General features: G+C 32.3%; 3 protein-coding genes across 7 annotated transcripts in view; 2 read left to right on the top strand and 1 right to left on the bottom strand.

Moving 5' to 3' along the window:
• Nucleotides 1–663: 663 nt before the first annotated feature.
• LOC111009949 (proline-rich family protein) lies at nucleotides 664–3,041 on the top strand. The gene is made up of 3 exons (XM_022283184.2): nucleotides 664–993; nucleotides 1,503–1,637; nucleotides 2,423–3,041. Exons 1-3 carry the CDS (start codon nucleotides 814–816, stop codon nucleotides 2,789–2,791), a joined length of 684 nt encoding a protein of 227 aa, XP_022138876.1. The 5' UTR covers nucleotides 664–813; the 3' UTR covers nucleotides 2,792–3,041.
• Nucleotides 3,042–5,573: 2,532 nt separating this feature from the next.
• The window catches only part of NRPC2 (nuclear RNA polymerase C2), a 22,927-nt gene continuing 10,925 nt past the window's right edge, over nucleotides 5,574–17,575 (top strand). For 4 of the 5 annotated variants that reach the window (XR_002601305.2, XR_002601303.2, XR_002601304.2 and 1 more), the window contains exons 1-25: nucleotides 5,574–5,755; nucleotides 5,883–6,000; nucleotides 6,146–6,267; nucleotides 6,448–6,540; nucleotides 6,810–6,882; nucleotides 6,961–7,051; nucleotides 7,153–7,205; nucleotides 7,691–7,755; nucleotides 9,189–9,297; nucleotides 9,409–9,519; nucleotides 10,163–10,222; nucleotides 11,821–11,859; nucleotides 12,367–12,417; nucleotides 12,505–12,603; nucleotides 13,595–13,654; nucleotides 13,754–13,846; nucleotides 14,399–14,500; nucleotides 14,835–14,945; nucleotides 15,100–15,216; nucleotides 15,845–15,961; nucleotides 16,096–16,176; nucleotides 16,657–16,761; nucleotides 16,877–16,957; nucleotides 17,220–17,351; nucleotides 17,437–17,481. Coding sequence is in view for 2 of the 5 variants with exons in the window: in XM_022283266.2 (XP_022138958.1) it covers nucleotides 5,724–5,755; nucleotides 5,883–6,000; nucleotides 6,146–6,267; nucleotides 6,448–6,540; nucleotides 6,810–6,882; nucleotides 6,961–7,051; nucleotides 7,153–7,205; nucleotides 7,691–7,755; nucleotides 9,189–9,297; nucleotides 9,409–9,519; nucleotides 10,163–10,222; nucleotides 11,821–11,859; nucleotides 12,367–12,417; nucleotides 12,505–12,603; nucleotides 13,595–13,654; nucleotides 13,754–13,846; nucleotides 14,399–14,500; nucleotides 14,835–14,945; nucleotides 15,100–15,216; nucleotides 15,845–15,961; nucleotides 16,096–16,176; nucleotides 16,657–16,761; nucleotides 16,877–16,957; nucleotides 17,220–17,351; nucleotides 17,437–17,481 (2,160 nt within the window). In the remaining 3 variants the exon portion in view is untranslated. Of the gene's footprint in view, nucleotides 5,756–5,882; nucleotides 6,001–6,102; nucleotides 6,268–6,447; nucleotides 6,541–6,809; nucleotides 6,883–6,960; nucleotides 7,052–7,152; nucleotides 7,206–7,690; nucleotides 7,756–9,188; nucleotides 9,298–9,408; nucleotides 9,520–10,162; nucleotides 10,223–11,820; nucleotides 11,860–12,366; nucleotides 12,418–12,504; nucleotides 12,604–13,594; nucleotides 13,655–13,753; nucleotides 13,847–14,398; nucleotides 14,501–14,834; nucleotides 14,946–15,099; nucleotides 15,217–15,844; nucleotides 15,962–16,095; nucleotides 16,177–16,656; nucleotides 16,762–16,876; nucleotides 16,958–17,219; nucleotides 17,352–17,436; nucleotides 17,482–17,575 lie in introns of those variants that run through there. The other variant, XM_088117213.1, reaches the window with a different exon arrangement.
• Nucleotides 17,445–17,575, bottom strand: part of LOC111010010 (uncharacterized) — a 19,870-nt gene continuing 19,739 nt past the window's right edge. Inside the window, exon 13 of the mRNA XM_088117216.1 lies at nucleotides 17,445–17,573. The gene's annotated coding sequence lies outside the window, so the exon portion shown is untranslated. The remainder of the gene's footprint in view (nucleotides 17,574–17,575) is intronic.

Raw genomic sequence — 17,575 nt, 5'->3', positions numbered from 1 at the left:
AACATATTTTTATTTCAATTTTTTTTCCCAAGAACTAAGATTGCCTCATGTATTTATGTTTCTAGTTAAAAAAAATAGAAACATAAAAAAAAAAAAAACTACGAACATGGAACGATAAAATTACCAAAAGGGCCCTAAAATTTTGCCGATTATTATAAAATTGTGTAGTTTTGCCCATGCTAGAGAAAAAAGTGAAAAATCTTGTTTCCAACTTTAACTCTCCCACTCCATTGTTTCTCAATATTATTTTTTCTTTTTCATCAAAACAACTTTTGATAAAAATCTTAGCTATTCTTAACACGATATAAATAATCTAATTGCTATTACTAAAACAAGCATGAGATGTATGTTTGCGTCTAGGTCTAATTTTCCTATTATGATCGTAGAGAATTTGAGTGTAGCTCGGGCTCTCACTTTCTTGTCAGAAATGTTATTTAAAATAAAAAAACATATCATGCCATATTTTGTAAAAAAAAATTAAATCGATTTAAAAACAAAATTCAAAATCTTGTATATAAAACTTCGAGAAGGAAAATTCTAAAAAATTGGAGTCTTCTATTTACAATATACATTCGGTGATCCATTCACCGCAGCCAACAGTAAACTGACACGTAGCCGTTCCAAATCCCACCCAATTCCCACGCCACAAAACGGCCATCCATTACAAAATATCTCGTCTTTTCCATCGCATCTCAAAATCCACGAGAGGAAGAAACAGCCCCAGCTCCGAGCTTCTTTCTCTGAAGTTCGAAGCAGTTTGAATCTGTAAAAGGGTCTGATTTTTCTGAGGAATCGATTCACTGCGCCGGGGGAATGATGGCTTGTGCTTCACAGGCGCTGATTGCGCCAAATGCATGCTCGTTCTCGAGCCAAAGAGCCATTAAAAAGTCTCAGAGATTCTTCTACCAGAGTTGTTCCAATTTCGTGTTCACGGTCAGAGCTTCCTCTGAAGATTCCGATTGCAATGTCGACGAATGTGCTCCAGATAAAGAGGTTGGTCCGCTTGCCTTTGAACCGCTTGAATTTTGTCTAAATCTCATAAAATTGGGATATGTAATTCCATGTCGTAGGTGTAATTACTCACTTCGATTTTATTCCGAGGTTCATTTATTATTTAATTTTGTTTCCGTAGACAAATTGATTGAACAGAATGCTTTATGCTTGTCATTTTTATTGATTGAGTCGTATAATTTGTAGAAAAGGAAGTTCTCGTCGTACACAAACAATTATGTAGAAGCTGAAATAAAGACAGAAATACGCTTAGATTTGTGGTTTTATCTTTACTGGTGCTTCTGTAAAATGAAATTCAAAGTCCCTAACTAATTATTCAGAGTTTAATCTTTTTGCGAGGAACAATACTGCACTTATGACTTCAAATACGTTTGATTTTACAGCTTGCTACTTGGTCATTGAGACCGTACATGATGTCTTGTGCTGTAGTAATTTGGAATTAACAGTTAAGTATAGAAATTCTGACAGTGCAATGTGTATTTGCAATGAAGGTGGGGAAAGTAAGTATGGAATGGCTTGCTGGGGAGAAAACTAAAGTGGCTGGGACATACCCACCAAGGAAAAGAGGGTGGACGGGCTATGTTGAGAAAGACACTGCAGGACAAACAAACATATATTCAGTAGAAGTAAGTATGAGTTCCCCATTGATTGTCGATGAAGTTATCTATTTGTGGATTATCTGCTCATGTGAATGTCTTGAAGGAAAGGAAATTTGTTGTATGGCTTAGACAGACACTAGATGTTCATCTGTAGTGAGTTTCAAATACAGGGTTCCGGGATGGTGTTTATTTGATCCAATTAATCCGTGTGATTCGGTTTCTAAGGCCGAATTGATAACCATTTTGTTTTATGTTCTCTATTTTTAAAAATATTATATTCACCTATGTATTCATTTGTTTTATTATATAGTTTTTTTCTTTTCAAAAAAGTAGTTTAAAACGTATTTTTGACTTTGAGATTTGGTTAAGAATTCAAATATATTTTCAAGGGGGAAAAACTTACTAATGAAATTGTAACAAAACAAGCAAAGTTTTTAAGAAACATAAAACTAAAAACGAAATGGTTATTAAACGGTACCTAAATGTTTCAACAATAAAAATTTTAGGTTATACATGTCTGTTTTCATAAACTGATGGCATTTTTGGATCGCTTTAACTGAGGACATGATTTTTTATTGTTGATCATCCGAAATGGGATATCGTTCTTTTACCTGGTCGGCTTCACGTTTTGTTGGGCAGTCTTCCTTGATTGACTTGATTTGATCTTCATCTTGGTCTATTATTTTCTTGGAAAGATTAACTCTTATCTCACCACCTTGCATATTCACAATATTGAATAACATTTTCTTCTTCCCTTCTTTGTTCCCTTGGATATCATATCACCTGGCTCCTTAAATTATGTGTATTTGCAGCCAGCAGTTTACGTAGCAGAAAGTGCAATAAGCTCGGGAACGGCAGGTTCTTCTTCTGAAGGAGCGGAGAACACATTGGCAGTTGCTGGTGGACTTGCACTCCTTTCAGTTGCTGCAGCTTCAGCTATACTGCTTCAAGTTGGTAAGAAACCACCTGAAGTAAAAACTGTTGAGTACACTGGTCCATCACTCAGCTACTACATTAACAAATTCAATACGCAACTGCCCGTACAAAGCGAACCCGAATCCTCCTCTCAAGACAACGTCATCGCTCCTGAAGTTACAGAGATTCAAGTTCAATCAGACATTGTTGCTCCTGAAGTAACGGATATTCAAGTTGAAACCCAACCTGTGGCCAGTGTCCCGTAGGCTAATCGAATCGTATTTGTGTGAATTTTTTAGAGGCTTGTCTTCTGTATTCATCTGAAATGAATATTGGTCCTCAGCCATTACAGTTCAAAAATGGAAACATGATATTTGCAGATGTGGTGCAAGTGCAACCCCTTTTTCTTGCTGCAGTTGTGGTGGTAAAGGGAAGATGAGGCTTGAATTGGTTAACTGTATGTAAACAGAAACTCCAAATAAAGTATAAACTTACCTATCTTTTTTGGCTGGAAAAGGTTATTCATCAATTCAATTGTTTGATTGCTGAGAAAGTGCAATAAGGAAAATTTCAAACCAACTTAAAAATTATATGTATGGATAAAAGTTATAAACTTGAGTTGAAGAAGAATAAGCAAGATGTAGAATCATAACTGTATGAAGGAGACGGATAATTTATATATGAAAACTAACATAGAGGTACATTGCATATACAGTAGCACTATGAATGTCGTATTTACTCAAAGTAAGATTCAACTTTCATGTTTTTATTAAAAAATGGAATTGCATTATGTCAAAAAAAAAAAAAAAATTTCATACTTTATCACATTTTGATTTCGATTTTATTCGTCCAATAACTTAAATGTTGTTATTAACCAATACTTTTTTTAGTATAACAAGTGGATGTGAGAAATTCGAATTCATGACTTATTGGTTAGAGACATATGTTAATTATTACTGAACTAAGCTCAGTTAGCTTATTAACTAATATTTTGTTAGCTTTTAAACGTCGTTTTCAAATGTATTTAAATTATGGTTAAATATTAATGAAATTTAAGTTAAAATGGGATATGAGAAGTGAATATGAGTCATAGTGGTAATTGACTTCTACTCCTTCATTTGAGATCGAAAGTTAAATTCCATATTTCCAATTTGTTGTACTAAAAAAATAAAATATGAGAAAATTTAGGAGGTTTCTGGTATGCAATATTGTTTTAAAATTAATTAAATTAAATGCAACAATATTGTTTTAAAATTAATTAAATTAAATGGACCCTGAACAATTTTTTAAATTGAATATTCAATTTTCAAATCTACTACGAAACATATCTATATCTATACTATATTAAAAAGGTAGGATCTAGGAAAAACATTTTTGGACACTTTTACCCTTTACTAAATTTACAAATTACAAATTATACTATTAATGTATTATTACAAATATTAAATTAATTATTAATTATTAATTATCCATACTATAAATGCATGGAATATAAAAGGTTAGAATGCAAAAAGTTTTCCAACAACATAAAATTAATTTTTTCTTTAATTAAAACTCATACTAGAATTTCAAGAGTTTTAGAATTTGAAAAGCTTTTGTAACGTTTTATCCTCTACTACTATAAAAATAGGCTTTCTTCTACATGTTTTTCACAAGTTTCAATACTTTTTTATTCTCGGTTCCTTCAAACATCTCTCAAAGATGATTCAATCATGAAAACATCTCGAGATATTTGTGACATATTCATCAAGTTGCAAGGGAGGCATATGTTGCATCTATCTCGAATACTAGGTTTGTGACATTACCATTCCACATATTTACAAAGTTGAATAATAGTATATGTCAAGCAATCTTCAAGAATGAGCATATTTACTCTAAAAGATGAGTGTATAGTAAGTATTTGGATTTTTTTTTGTTACTATTGTTATTTTTTTAATTAGTGTGTTTTTTATTTGGAATGTTTCTTTTTTTAGTAATTTTATTTAGTTTAGGATTTGGATTTTTCTTTTTGTTACTAATGTTTTTTTATTGTTTAGTGTACTTTTTTTTGGAAGGTTTCTTTTTTGAGCAATTTTATTTAGAATATTTGTTTAAAATATAGATAATTACAAGCTCATGTTCTTATTGTTGGAAAAAAAAACAATCATAGAAGTCAATACATAAAAAAATGTTTAATTAATAAATTAATTATAAACAATAATTTGTATAGAATCTTAAAAGGTGGAATATAAAACTTTTGGCCATTTTATTTTCTAATAATATAATTTGAAGAATTTTTCTTTAATAATTTTAATTATAATATAAAATTAAATCAATAAAATAATTTATATTTTTAGTTAAAAAATTCAACATATATAACAAAATGTCAGCTCTAAACAAATATTTAATAAACAAACAAAATATTAAAAAAATAAAATAAAGGACCCATATTAGGTTGAAATAATTTAAAAATAAAAATATTAAAATACCTATTTACTTTTTTATTAATATATAATTTTTTCCTTTACTTTTAATTTATTCATTTACAAAATATATCATTAACAATGAATTATAAATAGTATATTTAAAAAATAATTATAAATAGTACATTTTATTAGTAATTAGCTGTCAATAATAATAAATATATATAAAAATTAATCTTAATTATTTTTAAAAATAATTATACTTAAAATATTTTATGTGAAACTATATAAAATTTAAGTTACCTTATAATTAAAAAAAAAATTACGTGCATTGCACGTGGTAATACACTGAAAAATACTGAAAACAATCATATTTTTATTGAAATAACTGTCTTCAAATTTATGTTTTGGGTGATCTACTTAAGAATTAAAATAACATTTAAAAATTCAGTAACTATTATAAAAATTTGGACAGAAACAGATTAACCCAACAAAACCCCTTCTATCACTCTGCGCCGTTCTCCCCTCTCATATCGGTACAGGTGGGTCTGTTCAGTTTTATTATCCACCTAACCGATCCGATTCGGGTTTATAATTTGCCCGAAATATAACCCGACCCGATCAAGTTACCAAAAGTAACCGCAGGTCCAAGAGAAGGGCGCCGAAATCAATATAATCACTGTGGCTGGACAAAGGTTTAGGGAAGGTTTTAGCTCGCACCGAAGCAAGTCGGTTATCTTGTTCGTTCGAATCTCAGAAGGATCAGAATCGTATACGAACTCAGAATTCAGAAGCCATGGTTGTGCAGCCGTCGGAAGACGCTTCAAAGTAAAACCAACCGCATTCTCTCATTATCTTCGTTTCTCCGTTTTCTTCTTGGCTGTATCGAAGCGGTATTGCAGCTTTCCGCCATTGTTAGTTACTCAGTTACTCGCTAACCTGACAAATTTTTCAGGATTGGGAAGCAAGTCGACGGTCCTCATCCGATCGATTCGGACATTGACAAGCAGTTTCTTGGCCTTCCTATCAAGTCAGCCGTCGACAAGTTCCAACTTCTTCCTGAATTTTTGAAGGTGTGAATCATCACGTTGCGTTTGCTTGTTGTGATTATCAGTTTAATATGCAGAAGGCACCACGACAATACCTCTACTATACTGCTTTTGTTTGAATTTCAGATGATGATTAGTAATACACCCAGTGTTAATCATCTGGTTGCAGGTAAGAGGTCTGGTTCGACAACACTTGGATTCCTTTAACTACTTCGTGAATACAGAGATAAAGAAGATAGTCAAAGCAAACGATCGCATTGAATCCAGCACTGATCCGAGTATTTATCTTAAGTACGTGTTTTCTCATTCCTTTTGTGTATGTAACCGTCCTTTCAAGTGACGGTTCATTAAATTATAAGCATCTCTATTGTACTCCTTTGTTCATTTTTAGTTTGGTAATTTTATTGTGACATCTGTGTGGTTTACAGTCAAGTCTCTTTCAAATTGAGTAGCTCTTCCCTATTTTTGTAGGTTTTTGGATGTAAGAATCGGTGAGCCTTCAGTGACCGTGAATGCTGTCAGTGAAACAATCAATCCTCATATGTGCCGCTTATCCGACCTGACGTATGGTTCCTTTGTGATTGTTGTTCCCATTTAGTTCTGCCTCTGCACTGATTTCCAAAATAGTTATGAGTGATTGTGATGATCCCTGACTGTTGTATTGTTCCAATTGCATCTACATTTTTCTCCCTGTATTAGTCGATCTAAGTTATATTGTATTTTGCTGCGGTTATTATATTTTTACCATATTGATTCAATGCTAGACCATATATAAGGAATTTAAATAATTTAATTGTGGTTCATTTTTTTTTTTTAAAATCTCTATGCATTAGATATGCTGCTCCAATATTAGTTGATATAGAGTACATTGAAGAAAATCATGCACAAAAAGCCCCGAGGGAGAAGGTATGAACGTTATTGAAAAGTTAAGTTCATTTACCTGGTTTTGAGTCTTTCAACTATTTTGTAAGTTGGATTTTGCAGAAAGACGTAGTCATCGGGAGAATGCCTATAATGTTACGAAGCCGCTGTTGTGTTTTACATGGAAAAGATGAGGCTGAACTTGCAAGACTTGGTTTGTGGCGAGAAAATTTTAGAATTAAACTATTATTTGTTAACTCATTTCTCACACAGTATTTTTTATGGGATTGTCATAAATATCGTCCATCTTTTTAGGCGAGTGTCCACTTGATCCTGGAGGCTATTTTGTAATCAAGGGCACAGAGAAGGTAACTTGTTTGAACTATTTTTTCTACTGTTAAAATTTAAAAATTGTAGTCAATAGATATCTTTGAGGTTGATTTTCAATTTTTTTACCTCGATCTCTGAATATTATCATTTATGAGTTATCTAACTCTGAAAGTTGCAGGATCAAACTATAGTCTTTCTGGGTTCGTTAAAAATTAGATAGCACTCTTGGTATATACACTGCTGATATCGTTGCTTTCAAAACTTTGATATTTGGTCTTTAATATTTATAGATAGTTTCTAAAATTAGATAGCAAAAATGAATTAAAATGAGAAAATTTTATAAATATGATCTCAACTAAAAATAAAATAAAAAGAAACTTGGAAGAATTGAAAACTCTCATTTGTTGACTGTGTGATCAAATTGTCTTTGATTAATGTAACATTCAGAATTCCACTTCTGTTTTATATTTATTTCTTAAAATTGCACATATGTAACACTGTAAAACTCTTCCATCCATGCCAGGTAGTTTTGATTCAAGAACAACTTTCAAAGAACAGGATTATCATCGATACTGACAAAAAGGGGAAGTGAGTAGCTCTTTTAAGTGTCTTGTTTAGGTGTTCTAGTTTGTCTCCATTTTCTAATGATCATTGTTATCTTGGTAATGGGATTCTCTGTAAGTCAGACAAGAGCCACCGTTTCTCTTCTATGTAATTATGTCTGCCAGATTTGCAGTTGCATATCTTGTGCACATAGGATAGAAATTGCACCTTGTGGGCATTTGTTGATACTAGATCGTGGATAGATCTACTTCTTTTGACATTTTTTGTAGGAATGTACAACACACTGCTTCATGGTGGTGTATTAATTACAGAAAATTATTATGTAATCACAATCTTTTCTTGTTCATGAACAATTGGAAAGTGTTTGTTTAGCTTCTTTGGGTGGAGTTTCCTCGCCCTTTGCTTAGAATTCCCTTTTGTCATATATGAAAGTCTCTTATCCAAAAAAAAATACGAAATTGCTTCTAGTGGGCATTGGTCGATACTAGATCGTGGATACATATGTTTTTGGATGTTTTTGTGGTTGGTTGGTACCTGGTTGTTTATATATGAATCTCATATGAAAATTGCCTTGGGTGAATTTGAAAGTTCGAGGAAGTGGATTAAATACAACAGATAAACTTCGATGTGTGTGCTATACTTGAAATCAAGTGACGACAAGATTGATCTTCTTCCATTGTTTATATTGCCAGAAAATGTTAGTGGTTTTTGTTCCGGCATTTTATTATCTCTTGGTTGATGATGGTTCATCTGCTTGGAGTTCCTTGTCCGAGTTTTGGTGGTTTTCTACAAAATAATTCTATTTATTGGGACTTTGGAACTTTTCAAAAAATAATTTCCTTCTATTCAGATTCATAAAGGTTGTGATGACCTAATAGGTTTTTCGGTTTATTCCTTCTGTTGGAAACATTATCATGCTCCCTTTGGAGCATTGTTCTGTATCTACTAAAAAAACCATCTTTTGGGTGATGGACAATTGTGCTAAGGATGATGTTCTTCAACTTCTATGTGGTGTCAACTTCAAAACAAAACTAAATTAATCTGGGCGGATGCGTTAAAGTGATTATTTTGGAAATATGGTTTTGAAGGAATCAAAGGTTATTTGAAATTTGGACAAAAAATCTTCTTTACTCAACCAACACTCTTTAGTCTTTATAGGATATTATACATAATTGGGAGATTTTCTTGTAATTTGTTTTTTTATTTTTTTGGGATTTGGCCCATACTCCTAACAGGAACTTGCAACCTTGATGATTATTGAAATGTTTGTTTCTTAAATTTTTATGTCTCATATTGCTGGCTTGTATTTTATGATTACTGTTATGAGATACTTTTTTTCTTGACTTGTTTTTCTCATATATATCGGTTAAAAGTTCAAATTGTGTATCTTATTATCGAAATAAATATAAAGTTCAAATTGTGTAACTTTGGCCCACATTGTCCCTGTTTCTTTACAGTATAAATGCATCTGTTACAAGCAGCACAGAGGCAACAAAAAGTAAAACAGTTATTAAGATGGAAAATGAGAAGATGTATCTCCAGCTCAATATATTTACCACACCGAAGGTCTAAACATTTTCTACAGTATCATTGATTGGCATCTCTCCTTTTAGTGATTCTTGTTCAAGCGTGCTTCTTTAATAAATTATTTGATTCCTTCATTTTTGGTTTTATTAGATTCCCATCATGGTGGTGTTGAAGGCTATGGGAATGGAGAGTATTCAAGAAATTGTGCAAATGGTTGGAAGAGATCCTCGATATGGGGCCCTACTACTGCCATCAATTGAGGTTGCTAACTGTGCTAAAACTTTGCTTTTTCTAGAAGTGTGTATATATATATTGTTGGATAAAGAGACAATGTATTAATAAGACTACAAAAGAGAGAAACAACTGGGTTGAGATCACCCTCCCCAAAAAGAAGTCTATATCATCCTATTTTGTATTATTTTTCTCTAACAACGAATTTAAGGTTGCACACTTAAAATTAATTCTCTGATTGCCGTCTTCAAGGCAACCTAGCATCTAAGAGAATGATGTCCAAGAAATCTCTACTAGAGTCTTTACTCTGATTCAGAAAGTCTTGCAAATACCAGAGATTAGCTCCTATTTATGGAGGATGTTAGCCCACTAAGTAAACCAATCGCTAAGAAAATAACCAACCAACAAACAAAACAAACTAACAACTAACAATTAACAAATTCGAACTAAAACTACAACATTACTTCTATTCACACTACATTAATTTCCTCTCTCTAAAAAAAACATGTCCTTGTGTTACAAAGATGACAAAGTTTGGAATGTTGTTTTAGTGCACCTTTTTTAACAACTGTGTTGTTGTGGATCCATTTTATGTATCTTGCATTTATTCTAGGTATCAATCATTTGTCAGTTAAATATTTTTATTGTCTTGACAATTGTACTATCATTGTAGGAATGTGCGAAGGAAAAAGTATATACACAAGAACAAGCATTAGAGTATCTTGAGACAAAGGTTTGTATGTTTGATACTATTGCTTATTGATATTTAATGTGGTTTTATTTATTTATTTAGATTTTTTTTTTGATGAGAAATTGCACTTTTATTTATTTAGTTAGTTTATTGAATTGAGAACTTGAGTTTATGGAAATATTGCCGTCTATGGGTGTTTTGAAAAGAATTACGAATACTTGAGTTGAGAAACCCAGGAAGTTGGTTTGTACTGGTAAATGAAACTTCAGCACTACCTTAGTTAAGTCAAACGATCACAGTTAAGTCAAACCATCACTTTTGGTGTGAATAAAAGTTAATTACGCTTATTTACTCAGTGTGAATAATATACATCATCTTGATATTAGCATTTTAAGGATTAATATGGAAATAAATAAGATAGACAAAATAAACATTAAGAGAGCCAATATATTTTAGCAGATTGCGTGAAGCTTAATTCTCATCCTAAAGATAGAGACTTGGATTTTGTAGGGATCAACCTTGATGGACCTTCTCCCAAAGGGTGGAATTTTAAACTTTGAGATGACATTTATATTTTATTTTAAAATTTTGTATCGTCTATTTAAATTAGAATTTTTTTATGAGTTATGACAAAATTAATATTTCTTTAATAAATAAAATAATTCATTTAAAAAAGTTGTTTAATTGTGTATTTCAAACCTATTATTTGAAGAAACCAATATTAAATAATTTTAACATACTACAAATCAATAAACATCTACTATGTAGTTTTATGTAATAAAATATAAAGAATGCATGATTTTTCTGATTGTTTAATCTGGAATGTGTTGAAAATTATGCGTGAAATGATGGATAAAATATTTATAGCACATGAGGTTAGATCATAGTTTTTCCTTTTTCCTTGGAAAACCAACTTGTTTAATGAACAAAGATTAAATCACATGCAATGTATATGTTTAAGTGCTAGACTTCAGTTTCTTGCCAAAAACAATATTTAAGTGCTATACTACTAGTATATAGTGACAACTGGTGCAGTGGCTTGTGGTCGTGTATACTTCCTTTTGTCTTGTTTTTTTAATAAAACATCTAGTACATACAAATATTTATACACTATTTATTTATTTATAAGGCATTATATCTTTCTTAGGGGTTTCTCTCAATTATTATTTCTAGTTTGATTTTAACAATAGTTAGATTTAGATATGTCTAATTTATGAAAATGATCATTTTCTGTATGCTCTTCTTCAATTTGGATGGCTGAGTCTTTTTTTTTTTGTTTTTTGTTTTCCTTTGAACCAGAGTGATTCTCTTCTCCCGTGTGCTCTGTTTTCCCATTGTTCTAGTATTATTCTTATCTGATAGTTTAGGTATTCAACAACCATTAATGTTTATGGATTGAGTTTTGTTAATGTGCTATTTTGATGTAGGCGCTATAAGCCTTTATAGCCGTTAGCCTTTCTTTTCAAGCTGTTATGTTAGTTAGTCATTTAAGTTGTTAGGCTTCGGTTAAAAGAACCGTTAAAGAGGCTGCTTATAAAGGCCTTCGCCCCTACTTTTCAAGGGATAGAGTTGACAGAATTATCTTCTACTTGGTATACATCATATTATGTATTTGTTGAAGTTTATTTGTTTGTTGGCAGGTGAAAAAGTTCCAATTTGCTAGTGCTCCTGCAGAAAAGGTTTTTTCCCCTTTCTCGTTCATATAAGTTTTTGAGTATGAAGTACAAATTCTTGTTATTTGTGTAGTTTTCGCAGCTCTAATCTTCGTTTTTGACGTACAAAATTTTCTAATAATGGAACTTGTCCCTGTTTTTGATCTACTTCAATTAAGTTCTTTAGCTATAAGAGGGGACTGGGGGGCCATCACAAGGGTAGTAGGGTTATGTGGGAACTTTGTTGAGGATGAATAGGAGAGGTTGGAAAGAAGCGACTTACTTTTTGAGGCATAGAAGACTTGGAAAGTAGTGTGGGGGTTTGTTGTTTTTTAGTATTTTCTTCGGCTTCTCTTTCTAATCATTTTTGTAATTATCTTCTTTCTATAGCCATAGCCAATTTGGAAGCCTTTTTTCTGTAATTCCTTAGCTTTTGTGAGGGTTCGCCACAATTTGGATGTTAGAATTATCGATGAAATTTGTTTCTTATAAGGAATAGTGGTAGTTGTAACGTTCTTTTAATTCATTGATCAGGAAGGAAGGGCTTTAGGAATACTTCGTGACGTTTTTATTGCCAATGTCCCAGTGAGTGAAGTTTCTCTCATATTGATTTTGGTTCTTATATTTGTTTGCTTTAACCACTTATGTTCTTTCATCATCTTCTTTGATTAGGTGCATAAGAATAACTTCCGTCCAAAATGCATATATGTTGCAGTTATGTTGAGACGGATGATGGATGCAATTTTAAATAAGGATGCTATGGACGACAAGGTAAAGCAAAGCTGTAACTTCCCAACACGAGTGTTTTATTATCAGTGTCCTAACTTGCAGTTGATAATTTATTTTTCAACTTGCAGCTAACTAAATTATATTAAAATATTGTTTACCTAAGTTATTATCTGAAAAAATCATCCAATTTTCTGCAATATTATAGGATTTTTTTTTTCATATAATTTTATAAGCATGATGTAGGCTAGGGAGAACTTGGTATGTAATTTTTTCCCCTTAGCTCTCACAAAAACGTTTTTATCATGAAGACTTTGAGAATATTTCTGTTGATTATGGGGGATTTGCTAGGAGTAACCAATTTTTCTTAAAATTTGAATTCAGAGACAAATCTTTATGGATTACATATTTTAGTTTTATTATTAACATTAGTATGTCATGCATAGGAGTAGTTAAACATTGTGTTCATCGTTACTAAATATGATTTTGAAAATATGATCCATGCCAATAAAGTTCTACACTTTCACAAATATTGTCAATATTATATCGTATAGTTTATATATTGGCCCATATTTTGTAAAAGAACGGCACTTGTTTGATGAATGAAAGTGGTATCTAAGTATGTTACTCAACAATGTATCCTGAAGAAACACCTAGAAAAATGTGCCGCTTATAATAATAGAGAAGGAAAACATCACAAAATTTAAGTGATGGATGGAAGTCCATATTGATGCATTGTAGTGGTCTTAAAATATGGTTTGGAATTCTTAAACTTATTGCCATGTTAGAATCTTATGAACTTTTTGATATTCTTTCCGAGTTGGTGGCTTAATGGAAAAGTTAGGAGCACTCTCTCTCTTTCAAAATCCTATTGCATTCAATAATTATTCGTTAGAGTTCAACACTATTTATTGTACTATTTTGACATATGCCCAAAAAATGTCAGACTTCACTTTGATGAACTAATGTCTGACACATGTTTATAGTGTCTGACCCGTGATAGACTTTAAAGGATAATTTCTTGTGGAGTTTATAGGATTATGTGGGCAACAAACGATTGGAGCTCTCTGGCCAGTTGATCTCACTACTTTTTGAGGTATATGCAATTTAAATATTTTACTCTTTTCATTTGCTGTTTGTTATTTAATTGCGTTCTTCCAGAAAATAGAAGTGTTTACTTGTAATTTTTCTCTAGGATTTATTCAAGACAATGGTTAGTGAAGTGAAGAAGACGATCGATAAGCTTCTTGGAAAGCACAGTCGGTCAAGTCGGTTTGACTTTTCTCAGGTTAGGGTCTATAATTTCTTTTTTGGAATCTAATTTCAAATTTCAACAGAAGCTAAGATTTAATGGCTTTAGTTCATGTAAGCTTCTGTCTGGATGGTTTTTTATAAATATCAATTAGGTCTTATTCTTTTGGATGGATGCACCTTTTATGATCGATTAGTTCAAGATTTGGTTTGGCTCTTTTATTTGGCTGTCTTTCTGCTTGCCCTAGTATATTCTTTCTTTCATTTTTCTCAAGCTTGGTTTCTCAATTAAAAAACTTCAATGTGATATGCATCTGAAATTTTGAGGATGGTTGGTTTGTAAAGTATGATGCTATATAGATTTTTGAACGGGTGGAAGAATAAAGGGGTAAGGTACCCTTTTTATATTTTTTTATTAATTTCGGTTAAATTGTAGAAGAAAAGGCAGCAAGTGCCCATCTTAATAGGCAAGCTTGGGTGCTGGCAGTTTTTTAGTGTCAACTGGAAGAATAAAATAATTGATTCAAAATATTTTTTTCCCTTTTATACTTTAGATATTTCATTAAATATATATGCATGTGTTTTGCAGCATCTGAATTCAAACATTATTACTTTTGGGCTAGAAAGGACCCTTTCAACTGGTAATTGGGATGTCAAAAGGTTCAGGATGCACCGGAAGGGGATGAGTCAGGTAATTCATTTCTTCTGCATCTAGCATCATTAAATTCAGTTTGGTGCATGCTAACTTTGTAACACCAAACTTGAAAACTTCATTAGCAATATTTTGGAGTTCTGATTTTTCCCTTTTAATCGATCAAATTATTTTTTTTCAGTGTGCTTGCACTTTATTCTTTTTCTTATCATATAACTTGTACTGGTGGCCTCCTTTGTGATAATTTATATTGTACTGAGAATTTTTATTTTCACTCATGAGGATGCTCGTTTCTTAATCATTTCCTGTGATTTATTTAGTCACCTTAACCTTTTTGGGCATGCCTGGTTTGACGCAGTCCTCTTCTTAATAGGTTCTTGCTAGGTTATCTTTTATTTCTACTATGGGTCATGTGACTAGAGTCTCTCCACAGTTTGAGAAGTCCAGGAAAGTTAGTGGACCAAGAGCATTACAACCTAGTCAGGTAAGGATAATCAGTGAGCACCATGAAAGTTTTATCTTAATAATTATTACTCTATTATGGATATTCATAATGTCTCATGACTCTATTTGGACTTTTTAACTCAGACAGATGTACAAAAATATTTCTGACGTATTTGTGAAAATTGTTGCTGTAGTGGGGTATGCTTTGTCCATGTGATACTCCAGAAGGTGAAGCTTGTGGACTGGTGAAAAACTTGGCTCTGATGACTCATGTAACGACAGATCAGGAGGAAGGCCCATTAATTTCTTTGGTATTGCTCAACAAACATAATTTTTGTTATCTCATCTGGGTCCTCTCTTTTTCACAGTAAATCTTCCCTTGTTACATGGTGCTTGTACTGTAAACTGTCGTATGATATATTTTTTTTATTTTAATTTAATTTTATATTACTAATGAACAAGATGGAAGATTAATGATGAAAAACAAGTTGAAACATAAATTTCCTATAAAGAAGGGTGAAAGATTCGTGATGAAAAACAAGGTAAAACATAAATTTCTTAGAAAAAGGGGTAAACGATTCATGAAGATAGATCTACTTGTTTTATGAATTTTTGTATGTTGTAACAACACCTCATCTTGGTAAGAAATTACATAAGAAATTTTTGGTAAGTCGACTTCAATGTTTCTATTTGAAGTTCATCTTTATATCTCTTCTAATTATTATGAACCTTTTTTAATCAGTAGCAATTGGTTTGCAACCCTCTTTGGCTTTTCATGGGTTAGTGTTTTATCACCATTCACCAGTTGTATTTTCTGTGCATACACCTGCAACTTTCATATTAGAATGCCTGTATTCAATACTTTTCTGTATGGTTAAGTTCACCTCAACTTCCCAATATTTGATATGAATTTTGAATTGTTAACTGTCATATCAATAGTGCTATTGTATGGGTGTCGAAGACTTGGAGCTTCTTTCTGCAGAGGAACTACATACACCAAATTCATTTCTTGTTATTTTTAATGGACGTATCCTTGGCAAGCATCGGAGGCCACAGGTGGAGATATCCTTGAACTCTACTAGTTTACAGCTTATACTCTATTCTCTATGTGATTGTACACATAAATGTAATGTGCTTGTTGGCTAATATTTTCCTTCTTCTTTCCCACCATGTCTGCTACTTCCATTTAGTACTTTGCTACTGCTATGAGGAAACTGAGGAGAGCTGGAAAAATTGGCGAGTTTGTCAGTGTCTTTGTGAATGAGAAGCAGGTGAGTTTTTTTTCAGCTCCTGTTCCCCTAGCTTTAGCCACATTAGGTTTGTTCTTATGATACAATGCTTAGTATTTAGCACTTACGGATATCAGCCTGCTATGGTTTTTTAACATAAAGTTTTAAATCATACATGTACTGGTTCAGCCAATTTAGCCTTGAGCAAGGGTATTATGCTCTATATAGCAATCATATAATTTTTGAATCAGCTCGTTAATATAAATGCTTGAAGAAAAAGATTGCATTGTAGCATTTTGTGGCAGCTTGCAAACTTCTGCATATTTTCTTGTAGTTTTGCTTTTCCAGTAGAAAGTTGACTTCTGCTTTTTAATTGTTTACTTGTTATTAAGATAATAAATCCATGAGACCATGTTGGTACTTGAATAGGCTTATGATTTCATTTCATTTTTAGATATCTTTATTTTCCTAATATTTAGTACACTTGGTAATTACTAAGCCTGTGATACTAACATGCATCAGCACTGTGTATACATTGCTTCTGACGGAGGACGGGTTTGCCGTCCACTTGTCATTGCTGACAAAGGTGTATCAAGGATTAAAGAACACCATATGAAAGAGTTATCGGTAGGTGAATTCTGTCTTGGTGCTGCAGGTGTTTCTTACTTTGCATCAGTTTCTACCTTCACAGTTATAAATTCAAATTTCCTTTTTGCCATACCCTTTTTTTTTAATGTTTCAGGATGGAGTCCGCACATTTGATGATTTTTTACGGGAAGGTTTAATTGAGTATCTTGATGTGAATGAAGAGAATAATGCTTTGGTATGTTTGTAACTGAATTTTCTGATCATGATGTGTTATTTTATCAACCCAAGCAGGCTGTTGTGGGGATCGATCTCTAAGATCTTTTGTAATTGTTAGTTAAGCTTGATTCTATTGGATTAGAGCCCCTTTCTCTAGGGGCGGCCGTTGGTTTGGCTGTTTTTTATGCTACTCTTGTATATTTTTTCATTTATCTCAATTAAATAGCGGTTTCTAATTAGAAAAAAAACAACAGAAGCAAGCTAAGTGCATAATTTTTCAGATTGCTTTGTATGAAGGAGAAGCTACACCTGAAACAACCCATATTGAGATAGAGCCATTTACCATATTAGGCGTTGTGGCTGGGCTAATTCCATATCCTCATCATAACCAGTCGCCTAGAAACACTTATCAGGTTTGCTTTTCACAATCTCCTTGATTTCATCCTTACACCCATTAATTATTTGAAGTTATCTAAGTAACTATATTCTTATTCATAGTGCGCTATGGGAAAGCAAGCCATGGGGAATATTGCATACAATCAGGCAAGTACCTTTTTTAATTATTGGTTGCAGGCTTGCAGCTTCTTTTGTCTGCTTAATTGGTAGAATAGCAACCCATCTGCACTTCTATAATCCT

This window comes from Momordica charantia, assembly GCF_013281855.1.
Source record: "Momordica charantia cultivar OHB3-1 chromosome 9 unlocalized genomic scaffold, Mcharantia_2.0 BLBB01000009.1, whole genome shotgun sequence".
NCBI classification, from domain to species: domain Eukaryota; kingdom Viridiplantae; phylum Streptophyta; class Magnoliopsida; order Cucurbitales; family Cucurbitaceae; genus Momordica; species Momordica charantia.
This window is presented reverse-complemented; position numbering and strand designations above follow the sequence as displayed.

What these genes read in the sequence shown, in the direction of transcription:
- LOC111009949 (XM_022283184.2), top strand. Translation starts at nt 814, where the DNA reads ATGATGGCTTGTGCTTCACAGGCGCTGATTGCGCCAAATGCATGCTCG. An exon ending in AATGTGCTCCAGATAAAGAG is followed by an intron (nt 994 to 1,502) that starts GTTGGTCCGCTT and finishes TTTGCAATGAAG; the next exon opens with GTGGGGAAAGTAAGTATGGA. An exon ending in CAAACATATATTCAGTAGAA is followed by an intron (nt 1,638 to 2,422) that starts GTAAGTATGAGT and finishes GTGTATTTGCAG; the next exon opens with CCAGCAGTTTACGTAGCAGA.